Here is a 16347-nt window from a genome sequence, read left to right as displayed (position 1 = left end):
TGCGTCTCAATCTCCGACCAATGACTGTGAGCAATCTCGATTGGCCCACCCTCGTTCTGAAATGATTGGCTGCTAAGAGTCACAACCTGGCCAATCTGCATAAAGGACGCGCGAGCTTATTAACATAAAAATGGTGGGGGGGATTTCCTCTCCCTCCCCCTCCCCGACCCCGAACATTCCTCTTCGGCACCCGGGAGACGCTTCAGGACTTCCCAGCATACAGTGCGGGGACTAGCTCCCCGCGCGCGGCGGGCTGGCGCGTGGACGGCCCCGTGCCGGGCTAGATGGCGCGCCACGTGCCGCCCCGCCATTCTCCGCCGGAAGCTGCCGGCCTCGGCCCCGCCTATTGCGGGGTGAAGCGTTAAGGTCCGAAGGCTTCGCGCGAGGCCTGCGGCCCGGCGTTGGTGGGAAGGGTCCCGGTGGGCCTGAAGTGAAGACCTGGCCAGGACAATGGTCCTGCAAGTCCTAAGTTTTTTGTCAGGAAGTTGGTCCTTGGCTCATATTCCGTATTTGAAACCGAGGACACTGGGAAGGGATGTACCGTCCGGTCACACAATCGGTTGGTGGCCCTCACGACTAGAGAACTCATCATCTGAATGCGACCGAGACCGTGCCTTCGGCACAGCGACCTGAAAGCTTCGAGTTTCTTCGCAAAGCGTTTCGGGGAGGGCTGCTCTCATGAAACAGAATATGTAATAAGGAGGAGAAACTTGGAGAGAAAACAAGCCTAAACGTCTGGCACATTGTGTATTTGCAGTGAATAAAAGGACTTTATATTACCGATGGGGATTAACTGCCCCTGAATTATATACAACCTAATGCGAAACTGGAAACCTTTTGATATTGGGAAGGGTTAATTCCTTAGCATATAGCTACTCTTTTTTTTTTTCTATACATTTTTTTTGTTTGAAGAAAATTATAAAGTCAGCAAGCAGTTACAGATGAAAGAACAAAACAGGTGGATTGGATAGTTAAGATGAGGAACAAAAATATCTGTTCAGAGTTAAAAATGGACAGAGTGGTTTATTTTGCAGCAAGAAGAGAACACAGGGTGGTGGATGGCGACTGACGGAACCGGAGAACGCTCAGCAGCACGTGCTCTTCCAGCCTGTCACGCCTCCTCCGCTGCTGACATCTATATTTTCACCGTTGGGCTCTTCTACCGGGGTCTTTCGAAGGATATCTTCAGCTAATGTGAGAAAGGCCTTTTCAATGTTTATATTTGCTTTTGCACTCGTCTCAAAAAATCTAATACCATGCTCCCTTGCAATCTGTTCTCCTTGTCCCTTAGGTACAACTTTTATCGTCCATATCACACTTGTTTCCTAGTAACATTCTTTCCCCATCTTCAGGGGCATGCTCATCTATATTTCTAAGCCATTTGCCGATGTTTTCAAAACTTTGACCATTGGTGATGTCATATACTAGCCTAATACCCATTGCTCCTCTGCAGTAGGAGGTTGTGATGGTGTGAAATCGCTCCTGGCCTGCTGTGTCCCATGTCTGTGGCTTGATCTTCTTTCCTTGTAATTCAACAGTTTTGATCTTAAAGTCGATTCCTATGGTGGAAATGAAGGTGGTATTGAAGGCATCGTTGGAAAAGCGGAAAAGGACGCAGGTCTTCCCTACGCTCCCGAGTCCCCGATCGGGAGCAGCTTGCAAAGCAGGTCGTCCGTCGTCTTCGCCATTGGGAGGAGCGGCTCCGGCGGCGCCGCCTCGGGCGACCCCCAGGGATCGGTCCCTCTCACTGGGGCCAACTCCTCGCTCGGTGTCCTCAGGCCGGAGCACCGGGGAAGCGTGGGGGAAAAGGAGGCTCGAGAAGGGCGCGGGTGACCTCCGGACGGCCTCGTCGAGGAAGCACCGACGGCGGCGGCGACCGCGGCTCCGCAGCCTCTCCCAGCCGCTCTGCCCGGTTCCGGGGAGTCGGTCGGGACAACATGGCCTCCCCACTCGGAGCTGCTCGGCCGGGACCCTCGGGGCTGCTCGGCCGGGACTCGGCCGTGGAGGTAGCGCCGAGGGCGTGAAGACAGACTCTCCCCCGAGCCGACACTCCGCGCTCGGGCACGGTGATGGCAGCCAAGGAGGACCCCGAGAGCTCAGCTACATAAGCCACCGGAAGCCGAGCCGCCCCGCCGGAGCCACCTGTTCCCCGAGCCCTCTCACGCCGGCATGCGCGCTGCCTCGAATAGAACTGCTCTTGAATGGAGAACAAGAACCCGAATTGAGATGCAGGTGCAGGAGCACTTCCAGACCACCTGGCCGTGTCCAGCCCCACCAGCCTGGTAACCTGAGCATCAGACTTCTGTTTCAGCAAAACATTACTACCTACGGCATGGAGTTTGGGGATTGGTCCTGAGTAGCTGGAACCACAAATGTTCAATCTGTGGGAAAATGCATCTCTCCCTAAATTGTGGGAATGGCTGTGCATCTCTAAATCTGTGTGTGTGTGTTTTTTTCTGAATCCTTTTGTCCCACTCCCTCACCCCCGCCCCCAATTCTGCCATGGTAAAGTTCATGGCCCTACAACATGGAGTGGATGTGGTTAAGCATGTCACACATATAAAATTGGGGTAAAAGGAACCAATGTTACTATGTTCTGGTTGAAGAGCAAACACAGGTGAAGTTTTTAAAACCTCCTTAAGACGATTTTTGGCTTTCATTTTTATGCCAAAGGTCATACAGCAGATCTATAAAAGGAAAGGACTGCACTTCTCCCTATGCAAGAGATAGGTGTTTTTCAGAATGACCTTCTGTGACTTAGATTAGAATTCTCTGCAAACCTTGCCTTTCTAAGCCCCAAATTCATTGAATCAAATATCTGACTGCTGTTATGTCAGGTGGAGTATACAAATGTGTGCAAATTAAACCAAGTCATAAGTAACTTGACCAAGCTGTGGCTTAGCTGTAAAAAAAAGGGGGGGGGGGGGTGGAGATACTGCTACGTATGTGCTCTCAATGCGTATCAACTAGGAAACTTGAGAATGAAGGCATGGAGAATTTTTGTTTGTTCCCTCTATAAATTTCAAGAGATTTATATAAATTTCAAGAGATGAAATTTGGGGGGCAGGAGTATGAAGGAGTAGCATAATGAAAATGCACAAGTAATTAAAAATATAATCTTATTAGAACATCTTTATTTTCCAAATATCTTACCAGTCTTTGATATTTCTTTCTTAAAATTAAAGAATTGGGGAGCCTCATCTATTGCTGTGTTCCAAGGTTCTATAAAGATTTCCCTTGCCTTTGGCTTATGACCTTAAGATATAAACAAGATGACTATAAATTTGCCTCCCTCTGGTCATTCTCAAACTTACAGGGCTAGATTTTTACTCCATATTTAGAAAATAGGAGGTAAAAAGAGCCATCATTTTGCATCTGCATGTCAATTTTATGTAACAAGAAAAATTGAGCTATCATTTTTAAATGCTGTGACACTGAAAATAGTTTAAGGGGCAGTTATAAATTGATCAAGAGACACTGGAGTCAGAGTGTTGAGAGTACTAAGAAGGAGAAAATGAAAGAGGGAGCAGGAGGGATGTTTCTGCCATTGCTAGCCACATCACATGACCCTGGCCAACTCCACTCTAAAACCTGTTCTTGGTTAGTAATGTGCAGACAAAAATGCCTTCCCTACTGATAGCACAGGGAATTTAGAAGGATAAGATGACATAGGAGTACTACACAGATGATGCTTACATTTATACCTCTAGCTTGAGGTTTTGACAGGTTTTGAAAGCATTGGCTGTAACCATCTTCCAGTAATTTGCCAAAATGACTAACACAAAGAGAAAGAGGAGAGGCACCTACTATATGTTCTCTAGGCCTTTTAGAAAACATGGAGTTGTTCCTTTGGCCACATGCATGCGAATCTATAAGGAAAGTGATGTAGTCATCAAGGGAATGGGCACTGTTCATAAAGGAATGCCCCATAAATGTTGCCATGGCAACACTGGAGAAGTCTACAATGTCACCCAGTATGCAGTGGGCATTGTTGTGAATAAACAAGGGCAAGATCCTTGCCAGGAGAATTAATGTATGTATGGAGCATATTAAGCACTCTAAGAGCCAAGATAGCTCCCTGAAACGTGTGAAGGAAAACGATTAGAAAAAGAAGGAAGCCAGAGAGAAAGGTACCTGGGTTTAATTGAAGCTTCAGCCTGCTCCACCCAGAGAAGCACACTTTGTGAGAATCAATGGAAAGAAACCTGAGCTGCTGAAATCCATTCCCTATGTATTCATGGCATGATAAGTGTAAAAAAAACAACAATCAGAAAACCTCTGTACTGAGTCAAACATTGAACATATTTAGCACAGGTATACTTATGTATCTAACTCCTAATTCTAACTAGTTGGAAATATTTTTAAATTTCTTTGGATAGAGGTTTCACTGTTTCTTTAGTCAATTACTCTATACACATTTTGAATCAAGTGGTGGGAGTAGTCACATCACATCCCAGAAGAGGGCACCATTCCCAAGAAATGGAAGCTGCTTCTGATAAAGAAGGAACCTCCTAAGAAATCTAAGGTTTCAAATGGGAGGATTCGTGGTCATGGGGATGTAAAGCACCTCACAGGGAATATAGTCAACAATATTGAAATAACTAGGTATGGTACCAGGTGGCTACTGGAACTATCAGGGGGAACACTTTGTAAAGTATATGATTAACCTCTATGCTGTAAACCTTAAATGAATACAAAATAACATTGAATTTAAACTGTAATTGAAAAATAAAATTAAAAAAGAAAATAGCGCCCTGGCTGGGTGGCTCGGTTGGAATGTTGTCCTGTGCACTGAAAGGTCACCAGTTTGATTCCTGGTCAGGGCATATGCCCAGGTTGCAGGTTGGGTCCCCAGTCAGGGTGTGTAGAGAAGGCAACCAATCAATGTTTCACTCTTCTCTCTCTCTCTCTCTCTCTCTCTGTCCTAAAATCAATAAAAACAAACAAAAACCTTCTTGGCCAAAAGCATAATACCTTCCCCAGGCATATCTAGATTTTGATTGATGATACTTTCTATAATCTTTACCTAAATTGAATCTCTAATTGGAGGAACTCTAGACAACCTGGCAAAAACAGGGGGCCTGTATAGTAGGCCATGTATTTCCCTATCAGACAAGTTTGGTGAGTATATAGAATTATACACACATATATTTTTAACAACATTAGGTGCCTGCTGTATTGGGCACTTTCCATAGATTATCTTCAAATCTGACAACAATCTGTAGCATAGGTGTCATTACTATCTTCCTTTTACAGATGAGAAAACTAAATCAGAGAAGTTTGGTAACTTTCTTCATCACATGGCTACCAAGAATTCCAATTGAGATTCAAACTTGTCTTTCTCCTAAGCTCATGTCATCATGCTGCCTCAAGAGACCAGTTTTCTCATTAGAGAATAGACTGCAATGGGCAAGGCAAATCAAGAAATAAAATTTCCACATACAAAAATTAGTATTGAGGAAAATGCAAGTCACTAGAAAATAATCTCCCAAAGAACTATTTAATAACACATATACCCATCTTTAATATTTGTACTCATATGTTGTGTTTAATAGAAGGGAAGTTTATTGGTTTCATAATAGGCTCCATTTAATACATTTCAAATGTTATAATGCATCTACCACTAGTGGCAAATTTAAATGGCTTTCAGTGATTCCTAGATGTGATTAGATCACAAAAGACTTGGATTCATCACTCAAAGAAACTTGTCCAAGTCCAAAATCAAAGAACAGAGTTGTTGGTGCTTCTTTTTCCAAGGATTGGCAGGGACAGATGCAGAAATGGAGAACTGAAAGCAATACTCAGGAATCTTACATGAGCCCTCGCTGGTTTGGCTCAGGGGATAGAGTGTCGGCCTGTGGACTGAAGGGTCCCAGGTTTGATTCTAGTCAAGGGCACACGCTGGGTCGTGGGCTTGATCCCTAGTAGGAGGCGTGCAGAAGGCAGCCAATCAATGATTCTCTCTCATCATTGATGTTTCTCTCTCTCTCTCTCTCCCTCTCTCTCTGAAATCAATAAGAATATATATATTTTTTAAAGAAATTTTACATGAGTTCAGTATTTTGCAGGATCCACACTGAATCTTTTTTTAAAATTGAGATATATTTGACATATAACCCTCACTGAAGCGCAAAATCTTATTGTTGAAAGGAATCTTCAAACTCGTCTAGTTCAGCCATCCTGTTAAACTAAGTACTGGAAATACCTACGCAATGTTATCAGTCAAGGGATCACCAAGCCTCTACAAGAATGCCCTAAATAATGAGAAATTCATTCATTTACAAAGCTGCCTATTTCATCTATAGATAGTTTTGACTAATAGACGTTCTTCATATTGAGCTGAATCTCCCAACTTCCATTCACTGTTGCTAATTCCAAGCTCTTTATAAGAATCCCTAAAACAATGCCTCCTCACAAGGTTTTTCTACCCAGATTACCCTTCTTGGTACTTTGTCCAGGGTTTCAAATGTCATTGTGACCGCAGCTAATCTTGGATAGATTGGTTAGGGCCTATTGAAAATCAATAGGACTGAGTGTTCCACCCACTGCACAACGAAGTAGCATATCTGATTTCCCCTCCTCTCCACGGGGCCTAGAGGCAGCTCTCCACAGTGCTGACCTTCATCTGGCCTTCACTGCTCCCAGGCCAGTGAGAGTTGGAAAGAGGCACTTTCCAATTATTCAGTTATCCTTTCGATCTAAGGCCTTGGCAACCTTTAGAAACCTCTTAAAAGAAACATCCTCAACCATAAGTCAGCATTCGCATCTACATAAAACCTGTCTTGACTGCTCCACGTTCCCCAAACTCAAGAGAACTGACCATTCCACTGCTTGGTCTGAAAAGGCCTTCCAGAAAAAAAAATCTGGCAAAGTTATGTAGGTCTTACCATGAGTGGAAATGGATCAAATGGTTTCTCTTCTCTAAATCTCTAATTCAGAACCTCCCTTTTACTCACAAGCCATTTGCAACCATTCTGCTTCCCTCTATCTCCACGCCACCTGAGAACATCCTGACTTCTCACTGCCATGCTATAGAGAGAGCCTCAAATGTGGGAGGAAACAGAGAAAGAGTAGAGCCAGGTGCTTATTGCCACAGGTATTTTGGACATTGCCAGTCAGTCACAATGTGAAGCTATTTGTTCATATTCACAGAGAAGATCCTGGGCAGTAGGAATTCTTGTTGCAAAGTACCCAACTCTTTGGGTAAATTCTTTCAGATAACAAATAATAATAAGACTTTAGTTGTAAACAAAATATTTTTGCAACCCTGAAACACTATATTCTGGATTTTTTGTGATGAAATCAGGTGAGATCCACTTAACGTAAGAACTCAATATTAGGTGTGGGTAGAGAAATGCACACTGGGTAGTAAGTTAGCACCCTCTGTATTTGAGAAAATAATGAAAATTCAAAGTAATTACATTTGGAAGAAGACAAAGGAGTCCATTTTTTTTTATTACAAACTATGTATGTCCAATAAATTCATAGTAAAATAAGCTTTAAAAAAGCTTTAAAATGTCAAAAAACAGCAACTAGAACAAAATATGTAATGAGATTAGTAACATTTACGCTCAATTTTAGAGAATTCTTATATACTCAGTTGATTAAAACATCCTATATGATGCTGTACATTTTTACAAAAGTTTCCAAAAGAAAAGTAAGAATTAAACATTGATGACTGGAGTTAGTTGTAGCAAGGGATTGGATGTGAGCGTTTGACTGCTTTTTGTGCCTTCAAAGTTCTGCAGAAAATTCTGTCTTCTTTTTAGACCATCCAGAATGATTGAATTATTAGATGCCAGACTCTGTGTCCTAAAAATATTAAAAATAGAATTATTACCTTCAAAATGGGTTGAATTTCGAATCAAAGCATGATACTGTCATTTGTTTCTTTGTAGCAGTGTAACATTTACCAACACTAAGGTACACTTATCAAATAAGTTAACCTTTAAAAATCTAAAGTACTCTTTACATTTTAAATGCTTCACAAACGCACCTCAATTATTTGACAGCTGCTTTCCGAGAAGTTCATATTTTCTGATCATCATCTGTTCTCAAATCCAATATCAAGTATATTCTGGTCAGAAATAAGTTTCTGAAAAACTATTCTATACAACTGAAGTAACCAATAGCATCTTGTGTAATTTATTTTTTGAGAAGTCATAGGGAAGGGAAGAGCTAGTTACAATAGTTTTCATATTGACAACGTTCCCTTCCTTGGAGCTGTAAGCTATGTTAGTTTCTTATCTAACACATCTGCCTTGCTTCAGCCACATTACTGTTTAGGCATTTGGCTTCCGACAGTCCCCTTTTCCCACCTTCCCTCCTCTTCATCACATGTCCGTTACATTAAGATATGTCTCAAAAATGTGTCCTCCAATAAGCCTCCGGTATAGCATGCCACTTTTTAAAAAGTGTATTTTTATTTCTTTCAGAGAGGAAGGGAGAGGGAGAGAGAGGTAGAAACATCAATAATGAGAATCATCCATCATCTGCCTCCTGCATGGCCCACACCAGGGATGGAGCCTGTAACCTAGGCATATGCCCTGACTGGGAATCAACCCGTGACCTCCTGGTTCATAGGTTGATGCTCAATCACTGAGCCATACCTGCCAGGCCAGCACATCTCTCTTAATTCCATACCTCTTTAGCAGTTAGGAAGAGTTTATGCTTTGTTCTTGAATTCAATCTGCCTGTATTGTTTGTTGGTCTCAACTAAATTAAATTGTAAGCTTCCTACAGGTACAACAATATCTTGTTGATCTCTGTCCCCCAATTCTTATAACAATATGGCACATAGTTGATGCTCAAATGCTATCTTCCCTCCCTTTTTCTCTTCATGTCTTTAAGAATTATAAGTGGGTTTTTTAATCATAAGCATTTTTTACGAAATTAAATTTCTGCCCGGCCTATGTGGCTCAGTGGTTGAGCGTTGACCCATGAACCAGGAGGTCACGGTTCAATTCCCATTCAGGGCACATGCCTGGGTTTCAGGCTCGATCCTGGTGTGAGGCATGCAGGAGGCGGCCAGTGGATGATTCTCTCTCATCATTGATGTTTCTGTCTCTCTCTCCCCCTCTCCCTTCCTCTCTGAAATCAATAAAAATAAAAAGTTCCTTTTTCACCCTTTCCAAGAAAAACGTTTATTGTAATGTTTGAGTCTGTGTGTTGTTTCTAAATCCTTCATAGATTCCGTCAACACTCAGATTTAATTATCTCCTAGTTGTTATTACACTCTTTTTAATGGCTTCAAAAAATGAACAATATATTCTATTATATAAGAGATTGCATTGTAACTTCATATAATTTTTTTCAGTAAAATAAAGGCTGGCAGAAGAGTATCATTATAAAAAGATAACTCAGGGGTTGCCCACTAGGTAACTCAATATATTCTTAATTTTAATAAACCCTGTGAGGTAGTTGCTAATCACTTTTCTGTGCACTTACCGTGGAGAATCTATCCCACTATCTCCCGCCATGCTATGATTTTCCGTTCCTTCCAAGTGACTGTGTTCGTGCTGGATATCCTGAGCCATCACTGGCATATGTGTAGTGTTGAAAAGTTCTAACTTCTGTGTGAACCGTTTTCTCATTTCCTGATCCTGAGCACTCTGAGACCAGCAAGCTGCTTTCTTTCCTGTGTCACCCAGGAAGTCTTGTGGTGTTTCAGCCTCAGAGCTGGCTTTCCTTGAGCTGTAGTAATCAAATATACTTCCCTCAGCAGATGCTGAGGCCTGTACACATTCAGCAACACTGGGATCCTCTTCATAGTTAAATCCGGATTGGGTCCCTGAATTGAGGCCACAGCTTTCTGCAGAGAGATTAGGCTTTTGGCTTTCACCTGGATTAGTGAGCAACGCAGGTGTGTAGCATTCATTTCCTTTAAGCATCAGAGGCTCAAACCTCTGTATTTTGCTGCTGTACTCAGCCAGAGATCTTTCAGCTACCTTTTGTTTTCCAGAATGATTCCATTTGCTTCCCCCAGAAAAGGAGTACTGAATGTGGCCAGGCAGCATTTGACACAAATCATCATTCTCGGAAAAGTCATCCTCATCTAAATATAATGAACTGCAGGCACCGTCATCATCTTCCACTTTGTTTTGATACAAGGCTTGGTCATCGTCAGAAAGCACCTCATTTTCTAGGCTCACGGTCTCTGCTTCCTGCACAAATGCCTCTCTCATTAGTGTTTCCTCTGAGTCTCTGTCTTGTCGCTCAGGTTGACTCAAATGGTCCACACCAAGAGGATAATCCAAAAGACCAAGATTTTGGAATTGGTGTGTTGTTTTGTCAACTAATCTACAAGCAGAAGATGCCTGGTCTAAAGAGGAGGAACCCAGTGATGGAAGGACATTCTGTGTTTCTTTTGTCACCCCTAACATGTCAGAGTGAGAATAACTTTCCCTCAAGTCTTCAGGGATTACTTTGTTTTCTCTACCATACACATCATATGTCAACATGCTTTCCCTAAAGGAACAGCGTTGACTATCATGTTGCAAAACACGACATTGGGAGTAATTTAAGAGGTGATCTCTAAAATCATCACTGACAGGCTTGACAGTAGAGTGACTCATAGGAATGGATTCTGCCCTCGGTTTATCATTACATTGTTCAGCCCATGGCTGTTTGGCCTCCCTCCCAAGGACTCGTGAGGAATCTAAAGACCTTGACCTTTGGCAAGGCTTGCCCTTTGGTCTAATCTGGCTGGGTTTCAAATCATTGGTCTTCTGGTTGTTGTGCCCTTTGGTTATTGGGCTCCTGCGGTGAGACAAACCCTGGAAAGGATTACTGATTCGCTTTTTGTAAATCAGATGGGAACCCAGCTCTGATGGGTTCTCACCAAGTGGTTTCTGAACTCCTGCTTCATTTGGGCTTTTAATTCTGGAGGTGGGCTGTGTAGCAGGGAGCTGGAGGCGTTTCTCCAGTCGAATGCTTCCTGGCCGAGGCTCGCTTCCCTGACTCCTGGCTTTGTGTCTATCCCTATGAGAACGGCCCCGCCGCCGAGGCTTTGCAGACCGGCCCTGCCTTTTCTTAACTCCCTCTCTTGAAGGATATTTATGCCCGACTGTCAGCATATCAGTGGAAGTGCCCTGGCTGTTATATTTTTTCTGCTCTTCGTATTTTTGCATTAGGATGGTATGTTTGATTAAGTTGTCAACAGTCAGAACGGGATTGATGCGTTTGATTATCTCATGTTCAATGTCTCGAGGGATATTGTCCAAGTTATCTTCATCTCGGACAGGCCACTCTTCCGGTGGGAACTGGGCAGAGAAGCTGCTGTGCTCTGTTCTGGACTTCTCCTTTCTGGACATACTGCGCCAGAAGAGGCTAAAGCCAAACTTCTTGCCTTTGTCTCTGTCTTTCGTGTATGGTAAAGGTTTGGTGCTCTCAGAGACATGGTTCTCCTCAGACACTGAAACTGCTCGATTCTGTACCAAAGATTTGGATTCCCCAAGACCTTTCTGGCCTTTTCTAGTCACTTCTGCAGCAGCGGGTGGTTCCTGTGGATCCTGAGAGCACACGTCAGGGAAACACCGGCAAGACGGACAGTGGGAAGCGGGGTCAGTGTTTTCTTTGGCTAACTCTGCAAACTCTGCACAGCTCTCCACGCTCACCAGGTACGTGATGCAAGCAGGTATCTCGTGACTCTCATCTGATCGGACTCTCTTATTTCCTTGGGGGTTTGTATTTGTGATGAAGTAAGTCTGAGGAGTAACTATGAAGTATCCTTCTCCAGTGTGATAAATCTTCCTTTCTTTAATCAGAGTTCCCAGAGTGGTATAGAGAATATCTCGAGATGGAATTGCAATGCCTAAAACAAAAGCATTTTACACTGGTAAATTCTGAATAAGAAACATTTTAATGAGTGAAATCAGTCACACAGAAATGACCACACATTTGCTTGATGAACCTAGAGCTAATTATAACACAATTGATATGTCATTAAAATGCCAAAGAAATGTTAACAGTCATCATAATTTAATTGAATAACAGGAATATAATTTGGTCCACACAAAGACATATGGCTAGGCTAATAGTTAAGTAGAGGAAAATCACCTGAGCTCACTAAACTATAAACACTGAGTTATACAATCCCATTACAAATTTAAATTTTGCCTAAGGAAAGTATTCTTAAGAACAAACATAGGAGTTTTTGAAAACCAGTCTCATTGCTTAAATCTTAAGAAGCTAAAGAGAAAATGAAAACCAGTTTGTGCTTGGGTGAGGGCAAACTACTTAAAATCTGGATTATGGTGGTTTTTCAAACTGGGAAGGTGATACTTTTAAAAGAAATTTCCTTTTCAAAATAGCAGGGTTTAAAATTATATTGTGAAAACAATGTTCAACATGTATGTGTAAGTGTTAACACTGGGAGGCGGTCAGAGGTGATTGGTAGTCACTTAGAAAACTCCACGAAGTCATGCAAATCAAGAAGTTCCAATCTTCGTGTTCACTTTAAGAACACTTGTGAAACTCCCAGGTCATCAAGGGAATGCATACCCAAAAAGCCACTAAGTATCTGAAGGATGTCATTTAAAAAAAATGATTTTATTGATTTCAGAGAGAGGAAGGGAGAGGAAGAGATAGAAACATCAAGGATGAGAGAGAATCATCGATCAGCCACCCCTGCACACCCCCACTGGGGATCGAGCCTGCAACCTGGTCATGTGCCCTGATTGGGAATCGAACCCGTGACCTCCAGGTTCATGGGCTGACGCTCAACCACTGAGCCACACCAGCTGGGCAGAGTGTCACTTTCCATGTGTGCCATTTGGTCATTACAATGGTGGAGTGCCCAAGCCAAACAGTGGGGCTGGACACATGGTCAATGGCCTAAAAAGAGTGCTGATTTTTGCTGCACATGCTTAAAAATGCAGAGCGTGATGCTGGACTTAAGGATGTAGATGTAGCCTCTCTGGTCACTGAGCACATCCAGGTGAATAAAGCTCCCAAGATGCAGAGTAGAACGTAACAGAGCTCATTGGCGGATTAACCCATTCACAGCGCTCCCTGCCACCTGGAGACGATCCTACTGAAAAGGAGCAGATTGTCCCTAAACCAGAGGAGGAGGGTGCACAGAAGAAAGAGATTTCCCAGAAGAAATTGAAGAAACAGAAACGTATGACCTAGGAGTAAATTCAGCATAAAATAAATACTAACACATAAAAAAGTGTAACACTGGAAGAAAATACATCAATATGTTAACCTTGGTTTCTTTTGGGCGGCCATACTACCAAGTGGTTACTTTTCTATATTAACCACATTTTTCTACAATATGCACATTCATTTTAGAATAAGGAAAATAAAAAATACTCTTGTACATTCACACACTGGGATAGGAAAAAAATGAGTTCAATATATGCTGATACAGAAAGACCTCCAAAATATGTAAGTTTTTTAAAAAGTGCAGATAGAATGTATAGAATGATCCAATTTATGTTATTAAAAAAAAAGATACATATACTCAAATATAACTTATGAAAGTATACATAAGAAACCATAGACAATAGAAATTATCACCTCTAGGGAGTGGCAATGGAAGAATAGGAGGTGTCGGGGGGAGAAGATGAACTCTTCCTTTGCACTCCTTTCTACAGAGTCTGGTTTATTTATTGCCATAAGTATTGCTTTTTTGTTTTGTTTTGTTTTTAAACATATTTTATTGATTTTTTTACAGAGAGGAAGGGAGAGGAATAGAGAGTTAGAAATATCGATTAGCTGCCTCCTGCACACCCCCTACTGGGGAATGTGCCCGCAACCAAGGTACATGCCCTTGACCGGAATCGAACCTGGGACCTTTCAGTCCGCAGGCCGAGGCTCTATCCACTGAGCCAAACCGGTTAGGGCGTAAGTATTGTTTTTTAAAAAGTTAATTGGAATGTAAAAAACAACAACACCCTTATCAAATTTGCTGATGCAGGCCTTTTCCTGGCAAGGCTCTAATATAAGGTTCTATAATAGAAAAAACTTTGGATATCATCCAGCTCATTTGTGTTTAAGATTATTTGTAAATAAAACCATCAAACACATGCAAAGAACTAACAGAGAAAAACCTGTTACTTTACCTGGGTAATGTTTCATCAAATGCTCCAACAGTGATTCCTGTGTTACTACAATCTCAGCAGCGTTCATGTCAGATATAGCACAGCAAAGAGCTTCAGCCAAAGGTATAAACTGTGATTGGGCTATTGGATTCATTTGCACTGGAAAGACATCACCTAAATTGGAGATTTAAAAAAAAAAAAAGGAAAGGTGATAAATTTGATAGAGTGTAAACTATTTGAAATTAGTGAATCAAGCACATTTATAAAGACTGAATAGCAGGTGGAACTGCTATTCTTCCATCAGTCCTTACTCGGAATCTGTTAACATGATACGTACAAGAACAGAAACTGTAGAAGAAAAGAGTTTACATTATAGTCCCTACTTTTAAGAAGTTTGTAGTATTTTTTTCAGTACAAGAAAAGAGTAAGAGTATGAAAGTCACAAAGTGATATCATAGTTTAGGTCAGACAAGGCTTATATGACAATTGTATTTCAAAGCATTTTTCATATTTTAAAATATACAAAGCCACAGAAAGCTCAAGTAATTGTCCCAAGGTCTAAAAGCAAGTACAGTAACAGAAATAGGTCTTCTGACACCTAATTCAGTATTTTCACCATTCCACACTTTCCTGATTGGAATGATTAAGAAGATTTGAACTCTTTGCCACATCTACTGTGAGAATGAAGACCATTTTCAGCAATCAGACTGTTGACATTCCAGAAAATGTTGACTTCACTCTGAAGGGACACACAATTACTATGAGGGGTCCCAGAGGCACCCTGCAGAGGGACTTCAATCACATCAATGTAGAGCTCAGTCTCCTTGGAAAGAAAAACAAGAGGCTCTGGGTTGACAAATGGTGAACTGGCCATCATCTGCACAATCTGCAGTCATGATCAAGGGTGTGATACTGGGTTTCCATTATAAGATGAGGTCTATGTACGCTCACTTTTGCTGTAGGGGGCTGTCTTGTGCATTGTAGGATGTTTAGTAGTGCCCTTGGCCTCCACCTACTGTATCTCTCACATCCGCAGCAACCAAAAATGTCTCCATTGCCAAATGTCTGGGGAATAAAAGGTACAGGTAGAAGAACTAGCTTAGAAATTATGAAGATTTTACTTCATCTGAGACTTGAGGAACCAACGGAGGGTGGCAGAAGCCCAGAAATATACTGAGGCAGAGAAAGAAAAATATTAGCATGGCAAGTTATCTGATCTCTGTAAAGTCAGAGGAGAATGGGTAAGAATGGGAGGGGAGAAATGGGAACGATGAGATGAAAGGTAGAAAGGGGGGTTTGAGGAGCTGTTCTTGGAGTAAATTAGGAAATTTAAAAACCAGTATGAAGATTATGAAGGAGCCCTGCGTCTCCAGGTGATTTTAGTGTGGTTTCTGGCAGATGAAGCGGCAAGAAAGGAAGAGAGGCCAGCAGTGCTTCTAAAACTGGACTGTGCAGATGGCAAGCATCAGGGGATTGTGCTAATGTGCAGGTTCTGATTCGGAAGGACTGGCGAGGAACCTGTGATTCTGCATTTCTAACAACCTCCCAGGTGATGTCCACTCTTTGGAGCGGCAGGGGTTGGGGTGCTAATGACGGCAATGTTAAAGTAGCTAACCATTCAACAAATAAACATGGCCTACATGGGAGTCCAGTGTAGCCAGAAGAAAGCCTAAGAACTGAGAAACTTAGCCAGATATTTCCTGCAGTGACAGTTTAGAGGCTGGTTCACTGCAGGGGCTGTTGAGGGGAAGGTGGTGAGGACTGGCATGGTGGGAAGGGTTGCAGCCAAAGCTGGTGAGAGGCCCATCTATAATAATAAAAGCGTAATATGCTAATTAGACCAGCCGTCCTTCCAGATGACCTTCCGGGCGTGCATCAGACTTCTAGTAATAAGATAAAGGACTTCCTTAGGGAAACTGGTAAGCTGTGTGCAGTTATACCTCACATTGGTTTGTTTTCTTCTTTACTTAAGCTTCTCTATCTGGCAGACTGGGCCTCAGGTCACAACACCGGATAGAATTGCAGTTTGGGCAGCCCAGGGAAGGCTCCCCTCTTGGTGTGCTTGTGGCTATCCCACAGGATTCTGAGGAGCTAGAATGAGTGGCTAATCAATTAATTAGCATTTCAAAGGGCAGTGATGAGAGATGGTGCTCTCTGAGCCAAGGGTAATAAACCTCTCTCCTTAACTTCATTTCCTCTTTGCCTTTCTTTTTTCCCTCCAGGTCAGAGATTTATTTACTCTCTTCTCTTTCACATCCCTCCTCAACCAGACAAAACACAACATTAAAGTATCATTTCAAAT

The 16347-nt window shown here is 42.3% G+C and overlaps 1 protein-coding gene and 2 pseudogenes across 1 annotated transcript in view; 1 reads left to right on the top strand and 2 right to left on the bottom strand.

The window, feature by feature from the left end:
- Positions 1-1085: 1085 nt before the first annotated feature.
- LOC102418733 lies at positions 1086-1688 on the bottom strand (annotated as a pseudogene).
- A 1542-nt stretch (positions 1689-3230) lies between these two features.
- Positions 3231-4694, top strand: LOC106694845 (annotated as a pseudogene).
- Positions 4695-7526: 2832 nt separating this feature from the next.
- Positions 7527-16347, bottom strand: part of STOX1 (storkhead box 1) — a 45000-nt gene continuing 36179 nt past the window's right edge. Inside the window, exons 2-4 of the mRNA XM_006105328.3 lie at positions 14067-14219; positions 9448-11812; positions 7527-7812 (exon numbers count right to left, since the gene is read on the bottom strand). Of these exons, the coding sequence (XP_006105390.1) occupies positions 7665-7812; positions 9448-11812; positions 14067-14199 (2646 nt within the window). The 5' untranslated portion in view covers positions 14200-14219 and the 3' untranslated portion in view covers positions 7527-7664. The remainder of the gene's footprint in view (positions 7813-9447; positions 11813-14066; positions 14220-16347) is intronic.

This window comes from Myotis lucifugus, unplaced genomic scaffold (genome assembly GCF_000147115.1).
Source record: "Myotis lucifugus unplaced genomic scaffold, Myoluc2.0 scaffold_671, whole genome shotgun sequence".
In the NCBI taxonomy this organism is placed as follows: domain Eukaryota; kingdom Metazoa; phylum Chordata; class Mammalia; order Chiroptera; family Vespertilionidae; genus Myotis; species Myotis lucifugus.
This window is presented reverse-complemented; position numbering and strand designations above follow the sequence as displayed.